The 13,503-nt window shown below is 37.4% G+C and overlaps 1 protein-coding gene across 21 annotated transcripts in view; it reads left to right on the top strand.

Moving 5' to 3' along the window:
- MAST4 (microtubule associated serine/threonine kinase family member 4) overlaps positions 1-13,503 on the top strand; it is a 286,733-nt gene that overhangs the window by 231,792 nt on the left and 41,438 nt on the right. For 20 of the 21 annotated variants that reach the window (XM_086869392.1, XM_086869390.1, XM_086869389.1 and 17 more), the window contains 4 exons: positions 3,259-3,416; positions 4,637-4,712; positions 6,126-6,335; positions 9,403-9,504. In XM_086869392.1, coding sequence (XP_086725518.1) covers positions 3,259-3,416; positions 4,637-4,712; positions 6,126-6,335; positions 9,403-9,504 — 546 coding nt within the window. Of the gene's footprint in view, positions 1-3,258; positions 3,417-4,340; positions 4,427-4,636; positions 4,713-6,125; positions 6,336-9,402; positions 9,505-13,503 lie in introns of those variants that run through there. The other variant, XM_023943793.2, reaches the window with a different exon arrangement.

Genomic DNA, 13,503 nt, shown 5'->3' with positions numbered 1-13,503 from the left:
GCTTATCTCCAGGAGGAAGGTCAAAGATGTTTGTCCCAGAAAAGTGCTGTCCTATCTCTGCATGGCCCCTTGTCCAGTCACATCTTGTTCTTTCTCACCGTGTTACTGCCAGCAGTCCTTGGCTGTTGTTACCTACAGTCCTTGGCTGGTGCCACAGCCACCGTGCTGCTGGTGTTTGAGACATACACATTAGCCTTTATTGTCTTGGTTTCTGCAGTATCTCATGGTTAGTTTCTTGTTCTGTTTTGCCCAAGAATTTGCTACTGCATCTAAGCTCTGCAAAAGCACTTGCTTGGATAGCCTTTGAATTTTAAATGTAGCCAATATTTCTTTACTTCCTAGAGATGTTTTTTACTTTCTTCTTTTACCCCCTGTATGATACATATGAATCACAAAACCAAAACTAGTAGTGTACCCATCTAATTGGTTTCATGTACTTTTTCAGAATCTGAAAGAACTAGTACAGTTCAGCCTTCTCCTCCACTTTATTACTAATTCTTAGAGGAGATGAGAGACCAGTTCATACAACACCATAAATGTACATATGGAGCCTTCCCTTTTCAGTGATGAATAAATAAAATCCACATTAATCTAGACATGTATTAGCCAGTGAGCAGAAAGAGTTTTTACACATTGCAATAGAGCACAACTTTGGTCTTCACAAGCAACTCAAAGTCAAAGCAGGGGCCAAAGTGTACGTAGTTACCACAGTTATGCTGAGGTGAGTGTAGCTCACCATTTCTTATTACCTTGGGGTTTTTTTTGTTTGTTTTTTAATATTGAAAGTGATGAGATGGATAGAATTACCTATTTAATGGAAGCTCATGGGTTTAGAAGTGGTGCAAGTACCACATATACCAGTTCTCACAATGAAATCAAAGTTAAGTAACTTCTGCTTGATTGTTCAGTTGAAAAGAAGCTCTTGATCTGTCTTAGTCTAGCACAGTTAGGTCAAATCTTGGCAGTTAGAAGATGCAATTGAAATGATTGTGTCTTTTAGAATAGCAAGCCATATAAAAATGATGAAGTGAGACAATACACAGCTGCATATTTTTTTAAATCTGCATTTCTGTGTCAGAAGAACATTTGTATTTCCATAATGAGCTATGGTTGAACATACTAAAAATGTTTTAATTCTTGTGGGATTTTTTTGAGCATTAATTGTAGGATGCCAGGAGAACTGTTTTGTTTAAGAATTTTGCTGTAAGAATTTGGATTTGTACTGAAATTAGACTTTAGATCACCAAAAAAAAGTACGTTGTGCCTGTTATGATCCTGATACAACTGAGAGTGGTTAGCATTAGGAAGATCCTCACCTGAGTCATGTTGGATCTGAATTCTGTGACACCTTATGTGAGAAGTGTGATACGAGCTATTTTCCCACTGCTTTTCCCATAATCCCTTGAAACCAAAGAGGTAGAGAATGATTTTAGAAGAATAGCCACCTGTGATGCTCTGTATTGGCACAAATTCTCCTGTGCTAGAGTATCTTTTATTTTACAGAGCATGGCTATGGGAAATATGCTGTGAGGTTAACTGCAACTAGCTGCTATAATGTGAGATAAGAAATAACTGCTTTACCTATGCTGTATGCTGAATTATTCATGGTAATGTGCTAAGGCAGAATTCCATGCATGAGTTACTGTAACTTGACAAGTCGCTGCCTATCGTATGAGCTGTGGTAAATTCTCAGTGTGCATGTCTCCTAGCCTGCAGCAAAGCAAGGTAACACAGTCTTGCAAACTTCAGCTTGTTCTGATGTGGTGCAGCATTCCCATGTAGACCAGTCCTTCTTAGCCTTTTCTGCCAGTGGGTTTTCTTCTGTTTTTGCTTTTGGAAAATGACTTCATGAGATCTAGTGTGATAAGAAAGCTTTTCTTTGCTTCTAAGAGTTAGTATATTAGCCTTTGCCACACAAGTTGCCAGGAGATAAAAAAGACTTCTTAGTTTCTGTGTTTACCAGCCTGGCTATTATCTGCTGACCTTGGCAATGCAAGGGCAATATTTGTACAGTACAAAAGTTTAATGGTTTCCCTCACTAGAAATAATGTAACAAAAAAACCTCTTGACTGTGTTTGCCTCCATTTAAAGAGCACCCAGGTGGGGGCCTTGGTGTTCAATATGAGAAGTCAGATAAGCAGTAATGGGCACATGTAAATTGATACACAGAATAAATTAATTTTATTGAGAAATTCAGCTGGAGACTGAAAAGCTCCAGAAAGTTATCCAGCTTTTTCAGCTTCATCCAATTTGCAGGTAAAATACAGGGAATGTCTGCATGGTACTAAGCAGATTTGTGTAGTACAAGAACATTTATGAAATGGCTAACTTGGAAACTGGTTTTGGTACAGTAGAGCATTTTTCTGTGTTTGTCAGTCCACATTAGCAAGGCTGGTTGTTCATGATTTGAACAATGTATGTGTTCATTAAAAAGGATACCAGATCCAGGTTCACAGTAAAGTTCAAAGTTCTACCTCAAAGCATCTAACATGGCTCTCTTAGGTAGAGCTGCATTAAAACCCATAAAATATGATAATATGGTCATTTGCACTGCTCATGTAATGCAGCTCTATACGTCAAATGTTGCAAGGGTGGTTATCATGGTAGCACTTCCATTCTCATACTGGTCCATATCTTCCAGTTTTATACTAAGTGGGTGGTTTTAGTGTAATTCCTTTCACTTTTTGTCAGCCATATAATTGTTCTTGATAAATGTATGGCATTTGCTCACTTTATTTTCAATGTACAGTTTTTTTTTATAAGATAGTAGCATATTCATTTTTTCAGCAAGATTTTAGATAGTATTTAATTTTATTTTTAAGAGCATTAGTAATGTCTTAAGTAGGGATAATGAAGTACCTTTATTATGCTGATTCATGATTGACGTTGTGACAATAAGTTGTACTTTATAGTTACCATACTCAATCTGTCCTATGGCAATAATTAATTTTCAGCAGACTCCATTTTAGCTATTCTCATGTTATCATTGACATCAGATGTCACCTTTCCCTTAGCAAATTTATATTTTTGAAATGCACTGTGTCTTCTGGAACGGAAGTGGTTTTTTTTTTTAATATTTACTCTGTATTTATGTCATGAGTTTGAGAGTAATTATTTATTTTCTTCTGTAAATTAGTAGTCAGGCATGAGAAACAGAAACTATAATTTTTAACTTACTTTATTCATGAGCATCAAATGCAGTCTTGAAAATGTTTTTTTCACTCTGATGGAAGCTTGTGTTTTCTTGTGATCTTGCAGTCATCCTGCTCATCCCAAGAGAAGCTACACCAGTTACCATACCAACCAACTCCCGATGAACTACATTTTTTGTCTAAACATTTCTGTACCACTGAGAGCATTGCCAGTGATAACAGGTGCAGGACCACTGCAATGCGCCCTCGGTCCCGAAGTCTCAGGTGAGTTTGTGTATCTGAGAACAGGGATTGGATCTAGATTGCAATATTGTGGGGAACATCATGGTGTTTTACACTGGGGATGTGTACAAGTTTTGACATGGCTGAAATACATATGTAACTTAGGCTGAATGAAGAATAGTCCTTTAAATACTTACTCTGATTTTTGTCATGACTTACTTCGGTGGTCAGTATTGTTAAGATAGGTCTTAATGTGAAGGCAACTTATCTGCAGAGACTGTCTTGATGACCTAGTCATTAATGATCTAGTTGCAGGATTCCCTTTCTGAATCTATGTACCTGCTCTGTCTTCAGTAGTAGCCTGTGAATGTCTATTACAGACTGTATCAGTTCAAGGACTTTCCATTGTGATATATTGTGACAAAGTTTAGTGTTCAGTTTTGACCTTTAAGAATACCAGAAGCCAGATTTAGATTCACAGAATGATTTAAGTTGGAAGGGACCTTAAAGATCACCTTGTTTCAACTCCCCTGCTGTGGGCAGTGACATTTCCACTAGACCAGACCTTCTAGGCTAGATTGAATGGGCCAGAATCACAAACACAGTAAATCTGTATTAAAGGGCTTTGTAGCAGACAGTGGGGCTCATAATAGCAAAAAGTAATTTTGGGTTTGTGAGGTCTGTGAGTATCTTTTATGAATTCTTTTCCTCAGAGTCTTGTGCTTTTTTTTACAGGCACAGTGCTCCAGCTTTGTTCGACACATACATATATATGACATTATTTGTAGGAAGTTATTGCCTTTATTTGCTGCTCAGATTAAAAACATATTGTTTTGATACATTTTTTCAAATTATCCATTTAGAGAAACAAACAAAACCCAAACTCATTTTGTACTTTCTCACTTGCAGCTACCAGAATTCTTGGTCAGATCTTCCTATTTTGATTGTATCTAATCTTCAAAGGTACAGGTATAAGACCAGTTAAATAGATCTCTGTTGCCCTTTTGAGAAAAAGACAATGTTCACAAGGCTTCATCTGCCTTGAAATACAGGTAATGTTTACAAGGTTTCATCTGTCTTGAAATATAGGTACAAACTGGGAGAATAACATGTTTAGCAGTTAGATGTCAAGTACATTAAATAATCATCAGGACTTGAACAGAAATAGCAGAAAGAAACTAAGTGTACCATTGATGGCAGACTGTTCCTTTCCAGTGAAGTCTGTGCTGACTTTTTGTTGGGATAATTTGCTTTGCTTGCAGCCCTGGACGTTCTCCTGCTTGCTGTGACAATGAAATAATTATGATGAACCATGTCTACAAAGAAAGGTTCCCAAAGGTAATGAATTATATTTAAGATACCCAGTACCTAAATTGATAGACAACATAGGTTCTAAGTAATTGGTGCTTTTGTTATGGGAAGTAGTGATCCAGCCCAGTAATTGCTTCCATAAAGTATCACTGAGCTCTTACTGCAATGATAAAATCATAATAAAGAAAACTCTGGCTGAGAACTGGACATTCATTTGGCAGCGCTACCTGACTGGTTTTCAAATGAATCATGCTGGTAATATACTCTGCTGATTGGAACCGGATGATACTGGATTTCAATAGATAGTGTATACTTGGGGAAAATGCATACTGCTTTAGTAAATCAAAACCAGTTTCCAGTGCTAAGGCACAAGAACCATCTGCTGCCAAATACCAGCAGATTCCTTCAGTTAGTGCCAGTTCTTCATTTTCCCAAACATTCGCTATATACTTTACATACATGCATATGTATTATATGCACTGAATTAATGCACTTAATGAGATCAGTACAGATATGTGGGGGTTTGGCTATGAGATAGGAAGACATTTTGCTCTACTGTCCAGAGATCTTGAGACACAGATGAGTTCCTAGGTGCCCCTGTGTGCACAGCTTGAAGCACTATCCTCTTGCTTGCTCCTAGGATAACAAAGTACTGTACTTAAAACATGAGTTAAAAAGGGAGAAATTTCTTTGCATTTCTTCATGTAAGAATGAAGAAAGGTTTGTCAAGATTTGCAAAACAATCGAGCAACAATATGAGATATGAAGAAAGCATTCATCTTAGTGTTTGAGATATGAACTAATAGGTGTGGGATTACTGTTTGATAATAATAACATCTTCAAGGTTTTTTTTAAGCATCTGCAGTTCTGTGAGAGCCAGACAGCTGATTCTGTAAAACAGACGCATCTGGGAATGTGCAGACACGTTTGGCAGGACCTGTGAGCCTGTGGTGCTTTTAATTAGTCAAATGAGCCTCTGCTCAGTGAAACTCTGCTCAGTGAAATATTTTTATGGAATAACCATTTTGAAAGTAATGGCTATATTCTACGGTGTAGTATCTGCAGTTTTAGCAGAACAAAATAGACCCCTATGAGTTCTCTCTCTTCCTTTTATATATTTCCTCTTTGGCTTTGACTTAAAAGCTTTTTAGTTCTCTTAGTGATTACCACAAGATTAATTCACAGTTAATCACGAGTGGCAGACAAAGTTGGGGGGCTGCATAGTAGAACAATAAAGGCTGCTGCTTTTCTCTATTGGTAATGTGGGGAAATGTCATCTGTCACTTTGCCATTGTGTACTTGCCTTCTGGCTTCAGTAATTTCATGCATTCCGGCTAGGTAAATTCTTAGGCAGTACAGAAATGTTCTGCAGAAATAACTTCAAGGCTGTTAGTTTCACGTAGAGCTAATTTAATGTGTTGAACAACTACTTTTCTATAGGCCACAGCTCAGATGGAAGAGAGGCTTCAGGACATTATAACAAATCATTCTCCAGAGAACATCCTTCCTCTGGCAGATGGAGTGCTCAGCTTTACCCACCATCAGATCACAGAACTGGCTCGAGATTGTTTGGATAAATCTCACCAGGGCCTCATCACATCACGATACTTCCTTGAATTACAGCAGAAATTAGACAAATTGCTACAGGAGGTATGAGCCATGAGACTGCTGTCTGTTTGCCTGAAAAATTGTTTAAATCTGTTTGCCTAAGAGTTTTCTTGAATGTTGTCTCAAATTATGACTGTTTACTCAAGTAATTGTCAAAGTGGTATTCATGAGATGGTGTAATCTACATAATGACTCCTACAATAACTATAAGGCATCCTAGCATACTGGTCTGGAATGGATGGATTGTAAAGATTCCAGAAACAAAAGCATTATGTCCTGCAGTGCAGGTTGTAGATTGCTGACAGAAGCATGTGCATAAGCCCCAGACAGGACTGGGTATTCCATATATTTTTAATAAATGAGTTAACATACACACTTTCCTTTCATCAACCCTACTGTGTTGAGAAAGCAGACAGAAACCCTTAGTTTTCTACTAGTGAGAGATTAGTTAATAATTTGTAATATTCCTCTCATAGCTGAAATGTTGATTAATAGAAATAATGTCTTTCCTAAACGTGTTGAAATTTTCATAGAACAATCAGCTAAATTAAGAAGAATTTGAAACGTGGCAAATGTGCTGTTACATAAGTTGCTGTAGTTTATTAGTGTATCATTTTCAAAAGAATGAGTGCAACATGTAGCATACTCAGTTATTTCTGCAGGATTTGACGGTACATTGAGTCAAAATTAACCTGATAGAGCAGCAGATTTGAAATAAATTTGGTATTTTTTCCAGCTGATAGGTTAGGATGCCATATCTGTCTTAACTTGTCTTCTGCTTTCTTATGAATGCACAAACACAATCAGTTTCAGGGTGGTTTTGGGTTTTTTTGTGGATTTTTGTTTGGTTTTGGTTTGTTTGTTTGTTTTGTTTTGTTTTTTGTTTCATTTGGTTTTTTGGGGTTTTTTTGTGGGGTTTGTTTTGTTTTGGTGGGGGTTTTTTTGTTTGATTTATTTATTTGTTAATTTCTATTCAGTAAATAAGATTTCTGACATTACTTTGTTTTGAACTTTTTCTCTTCCTACAGCCTAACAAAATTTAAGACATCAGTAAATTTACTCTAAAGTGTTGAAACCCTATTTTTTAAATACTGAAAATACTTAGTGGTTGCTTGCTAGTCAAGAGGAAGTTTCGAACTACTCACCTTCTTATGAAATGATATAGTTCTGCCATGCCAAAGTGCAGGCAGAATTGGCCAGTGTCAAAATACAAGAAAACATGTCTAAGCCAGAAGTCACTGAACCACTGTTAACACTGTTAACAATATATACCTTAAAATGGCTACACATTAAGTAGAATTTAGAATGCATGTCCACTAACTAACACCTCTCCCAAAACCTGCTAAAAAAACATGTCAGCACATTATTCTTCAATCTGCATATAAAGCAATACATTGTTTAAAAAAAATCACCAACCCGCTCATTTTGTCATACTCTGTGGTGTTAATTCCTTATTATGAAAAAGATTGCAATTCTGCAAAGACATGATACCTTAGAAAATTCAGACTTAACTTCTGAGTGCAGTAATTGTGGACTAACACTTCTTGTTAATAGCATTATATGATAGTATGAAAACATTTTCTTTGCACAACTTTGTTATGGGCACTTAGTTATGCTTTGGTTTCATGTGATTCATTTGTTGTAAGTTCCCAGCTGCAATCTTCAGTAGAAAGCTGCTACTTGGCACTGTGCAGTTGCTTTAACTAGGGGAAGTTACCTCCCTTGAGGTTGAAGCCACTTGGTTCACTGAAAATATTTAGAACTTTAAGGTCAAGTGGACCTGAATGCTTTCCTGCTTCATCTCCCTTAAATGTAATATGTATTGAATCTTTTGTTCTTTTAGGCATCTGAGTGGTCATAAAACTCTACAAAGGTGCTTTAAATTTCGTTGGTGGTTAAAATAGGCAGGTGTTTTGTTTACAGAACAGTTGTACTTGAGCTAAGTTGAAAATGGTCAGAATTATGCTTCTGTCCAGTTAAGGTTCTTCTGAAACCTCTTGCAGCCTGCTAGATGATATTTGTACCATTTTCTTTTATTCCTTTTTCAAACTCCAGAAATTAATTCCTCTTATATATTTGGTGATTTTTAAGATTGTGGTACTTACATTAAGAGCAATATGCATAGCTTCCTGTTTTCATAACTTTTTTTTCAAAAATGTAATATATTATAGAAAAAGTAATTATTGGTCCTCAGTAATAATTTTGTGTTAGTCTTTATTTTCTTTGTGGTTTTGAATAAGCAAGAGATGCTAAGAAAATTAAGTCTGTGAGTTCTACTGTTCAGAGCAAGGAAATGGTTTGATATTTGAGGCAAGGGTTATTAGTACATTCTAATGAGAAGAAGAATGATACAGTTCCTTTGCATTCACTAGCATCCTTTAATAATGTAATTTGTTCTTAAAGGTGAACATGTAAAAGAAACTTGAAATGCAGCTCAGACCATTGAGCAGATGTTGTTAAACCTTCTAAAAGTATTTTTTCTGTATGTGTTCTTCTATAGCACTTCACCCTCTCTTTTGCAATCTTTGTAGAACTCAATTTTTATTGTTATCCTTTCTACATGTACCTTTAGATGAAGCTTCCCTGCAAGTTTATGTTTTTTGTATGTATATCTGTGCATAAATTGTCATTTTTCTATGACTCACCAAAATGCCACAGTATGAATTTGGGATTGATGTTACTTATATTTATTACTATTCATTATGTTATTTTTCATTTTAGCCTTGACATTGTTAACAAATTGAGGCAGGACCATAATGTATAGATCTATGTTGATCAGTAATGATACATCATATCAATTTGTAAAACTGATGGTACTAATACTGTGTAAGCTTGAGAAACAAGAAAAAAATAGAAGAAATAGGTGCTTTTCTGTTGTAGACACTTTTGTTCTTACAGTGTTGTTACAAAGTTTTAAAGTTGGGATTATTTTAACAGAAGTTAGTGTTGCTCAGATTTTTGTAATCTCTGCTGGCATCTTGAAATTGATGCTCAGTTTTTATCAGGTATATGTTTCAAACTCTACAGGTGTTCTAAATTTCATACATGCTTTCCTAAGCAGTGCATTGAATGTAATTTGGTTTAATATGAGTTTATTTTTATCTTTTAGGCACAAGAGCGATCAGAGAGTGGAGAAATGGCATTTATTAAACAACTTGTTCGAAAAATCCTGATAGTTATTGCTCGTCCTGCTCGCTTACTGGAATGCCTGGTAAGGTCCTGCTTACCATGAGTAGTACTTTTCACTTCGTAGTGCAGACAGTTCTCTGACTTAGTATTCAAGTCTCTTTACAATTGATTTTTGGAACATGTCAAACAGTGTGGTAGGGCTTCATTGTTAGTGGGATCCTTTCCACTTCTGTTATTGGATATGTTGGCAGGACCCTCCTGCAGTCTTGTCTGGCTCCCTACTATATTGCAGATACTATGGTGTAGCATCCTTTTCATCAGCTGAGGAAGCTGCTGTTTAAAACGAGTTGGCTTTTTGTGTTGTTGTGTTAGACTTCTCCATTTCTTGGGAGGACTGTTCTGGAATTGTAATTGCTTGGTGATTTTCTCATTTCTTAACAGTTTCATAATTTTGTTGCACTCAACAGCTGCCAGATCTATAAACAGCTTGAGGTCAGCTCTGCAGTACCTGATCTGGTGATAAGAGCAGGAGAAGATTAGGCTGTCTGGATACATGAGTATCCATGTGTTTTAGTGGGTACTAGAAGGAGTAGAAGAGTTAATTTATTTATGCATGAGCACAGCAATGATGTTGCCAGACTGGGTTAATTTGTGTGAGCTGTGTGGGCGTGTTTCTGCTTTTCTTGCCTGTGCTGTGGAGCTGGGATGGCTCAGGTGCGGAAAGTTGCTCCTACACACAGAGCCAGTGTGCTTCAGTTGTTCAGTTGAACTTACAAACACTTGCAGAACACAGTGTACACAGGAGGATGGTGTAGACACCCAAATACCATGCCAGAGCCAATCTGAGTCCAAAAGGCCTGGCAGGCAGCCTGAGCTGACTTTGAGCCACTCTGCTTGCCAATACTAAGATCAGTGTTGATGCTGCACACAGCTATTTGAGGCTGACAGGGCTTATGTGGAAGCCAGCCTGTTGCTAGACTCAAGTTATGCCTGAAACTGTCATAACTGCATTTGCATTGCACTGAATCTGAGCTAGTAAGTCTTTCCAACCTGATTTTGGCTCTGTGCTATGTCTCTTAATCTGTGGCACAGTTAATCCACACCCTGACTCATTCAGCTTGGCCATGGGCATTTAGAGAGCTGCCTCTATTTCGTTTTGGAAACACTGAGTGTCAGTGTTCCCAGTCGCTTTTTTGTTCATGATCTGCAGTTCAGAAGGGATCTAAAAATAAGATATGTGCTCTGAATCAGCATGAAAGAGATGTTTAACAAAAACAACTAAAACAAAACAAAAAAGAAGGCTTTAGAGACAAAACCACCTTAGCATGTCCCACTTTTGCCATTGAACCCAAACTTGTTTTACTTCTCCCTGATTCCATGTTTATTCCATGTCTAATGTGTTGTTCCAAGCTCTGTTTACAAGGTTTATGTTTCTACACATCATCCAGTTTTTTATATCCCTGTTTTTTCCCTTCTCTGGTTTGCTTCCTTCTCTATTATCACATACCCAAAAATGCTCTCTAATGGTCTTGTAGGCAGTCAGACCAAGACTTGTTAATAATACTTTACATATTTCCATTACAGGCTTGCTAGCTTTTTCCCATCAACCCTTGCTCCCAGCATCATCATTCTCTATATTAGCTTTCTAATTGAGGTGCTGGAGTGTGTCCATTGAAGGGCAGCAAGACTCATGAAGGGTCTAGAAAATGTATCTAGGAGCAGCTGAGTGAGCTGGGTTTGTTTAGTTTCAAGAAGAGGAGGCTCAGGAGGCACGTTATTGCTCTTACAGCTCCCTGAAAGGAAGCTGCCAGGTGGGTCTCTCACATGGTGCCTGCAGGAGTACAGGAAATGACCTTAAATTGAGACAGGGGAGATTCAGATTACATATTTGAAAAATTTTTTCCCCCTGTTAGAATGGTCAGGCTTTGGAATAGGTTGTGTCGGGAGGTGGTGAAGTTACCTGGAGGTGTTCAAGAGGTGATTGGATCTCCTGCTGGGTGATGGTTCAGTGGTTTAGGGGTTACAGTGGTGGTGCTGGATGGATGGTTGGACTGAATGGTCTTATGAGCCTCTTCGAACCATGATGATTCTGTAGTTCCAATTCATGTTCTCTCCTGGTGGTCTATTTGCCTATTAGTTTATTCTCCCTAAGTGCCAGGTTTTAATGGGATCTAGTCCATCTAGTCTCTGTTCACTTAGTTTCCGCTTTCAGCCACTGGGATTTTATCCTAGGCTACTTGCTGTGCCTTACCATTCAAGGAGAGTGATGTTCATCCTGCAGCCCTCCTTTTGCTGGGCATGCTGAAGTCAGTGGAAAAAAAGTGGTGCAAGGTCCAGAAACTCAACTACCTGTCTCATAGTTGAGTTTCAGAGTTGAGTTTCAGTGGCAGGGAAAGCCAGGTCAGCTTGCTTCAAGAGTTCTCACTTCAAGCAGGTTCAGGAAGTTTAAACTGGATTGTAACAACCTTGCATCCTGTATTTCTACAGATACAGGTAGCTTGAACAAATTTAAGCCCACGATCATACAACAATACATTTTTCATGCAAGGTGTTAAACCCAGATCATAAACATAATTGTAAACTTATAGAAACAGTATTTTTTTCTGTAGCATCTCTCCAGAAACTTTTGAATATTACTGTCTGAAATTTTAGAATATCTGTCTGAAATCAATACTATGTGTGGAAAACTTCAGCCTCTATAATAAAGTTCGTAAAATGCTAGCAAATAAATCCAGCTTTGTGGTCATCAGACATTTCAGGTACCATGCAGTAAAACTGTCAGTTTTCTGATGGTGGTCTTGTCTCAGGTGTTCATAGGATGTAAAATCCTATTTTAGTTTAGAGCTGATAATCATAATGAATAAAGGTTTTACGGTTTCATAGATAGTAAGAGCTACTGTCAATTATTTAAATATTTTTCTCCATTTGTATATGGAAAATGAAATGCAGGGTTGGAAGTGAAGATCAGAAAATAAATTCACTGCTTCTCACTGTTCAGACCTCTGTATGTACATGTGTTTGTTTAGATGTGTACATACACACACACACACACTCATATGATTAAAATTGTCTATTGTGAAATTGCCTTGTCCTGTCTGTAAGTGGAGGAGAAGCTGTGTATCTGCCACTGTGGCAGCTGAGGAGATGATAATGTTTTCATGACAAAAGTAAAGAGAAATCTTGGCACATAAAATCATGCTGTTGGCTGCTTTAGTGCCAAGGGGTAACATGTAAGAGATACAGCTGGGGACATCATGTAAGATGAGGAGAGTAAGACTAAAATAGCACGTACTATTTAGTTATTGGTTCAGATTATTGGGCAGGTTTGCAGCATCCTGAGACTTTGAGCTAAGGTAAGTCAGCTTGGATAGTTCATGGGTTTGTGGTAAGTCCTTTTCAGTAGGTTGTAAACATGATGAAAATTACTTCATGATACAGCTGAAACTAAGATTGTTTCTAAAAGACTGAAAATTCCAAAGATATTTCATTTAAAACATGCTACGGTTTACCTGTTAGCTGCAGAAGTTTAGATGCTTCCGAAATGAAACATGGTACTATCTTTCGCAATCTGTCTTCTGGGTTGGGACGTCGACTTTCCAAGTCCTGAGTAGCCTGATGATCTAGGACAGGACCCTTGTGGCTCAATGTGTAGTCTGAAATGCCGTGGAGTTATGTTTGGCTGCAAAACAGCCAGGAAATTAGCTATCTCAGCAGTCTGCCTGACTTCTTTCTACATGTGTTTGTGACAGAGCTGAACTAAGGAAAAAGTCTGTTTTGTTACATTAATGACTGATGGCTATAATTCTGTTAAGGATTGCACCTATAGGCACAAACACCATAAAATAATCATGAACTGATGTCTTGGTATGAATTCATACTATTAGAGAGAGAAATTGGAGTTTTGAGTTTCTATTTTTTTGTTGCTTTTTGTTCCTTGTTTTTGTTCCTTGTTTTTTGGTATGTTATGAATTATAGTTGTAATATAGATAGTTTCCACAGGAGAATGTTTCTTTTCTGGATTTGAAACAATTGGATCAATGAAGCTCAGGTTTTTTAAATCAAGTTTCAATTCTATCTTCAT

Source organism: Cyanistes caeruleus, chromosome Z, assembly GCF_971803275.1.
Source record: "Cyanistes caeruleus chromosome Z, bCyaCae1.hap1.1, whole genome shotgun sequence".
NCBI classification, from domain to species: Eukaryota; Metazoa; Chordata; class Aves; order Passeriformes; family Paridae; genus Cyanistes; species Cyanistes caeruleus.
The sequence above is the reverse complement of the archived record's forward strand: the minus strand, read 5'-3'. Positions and strand labels throughout refer to the sequence as shown.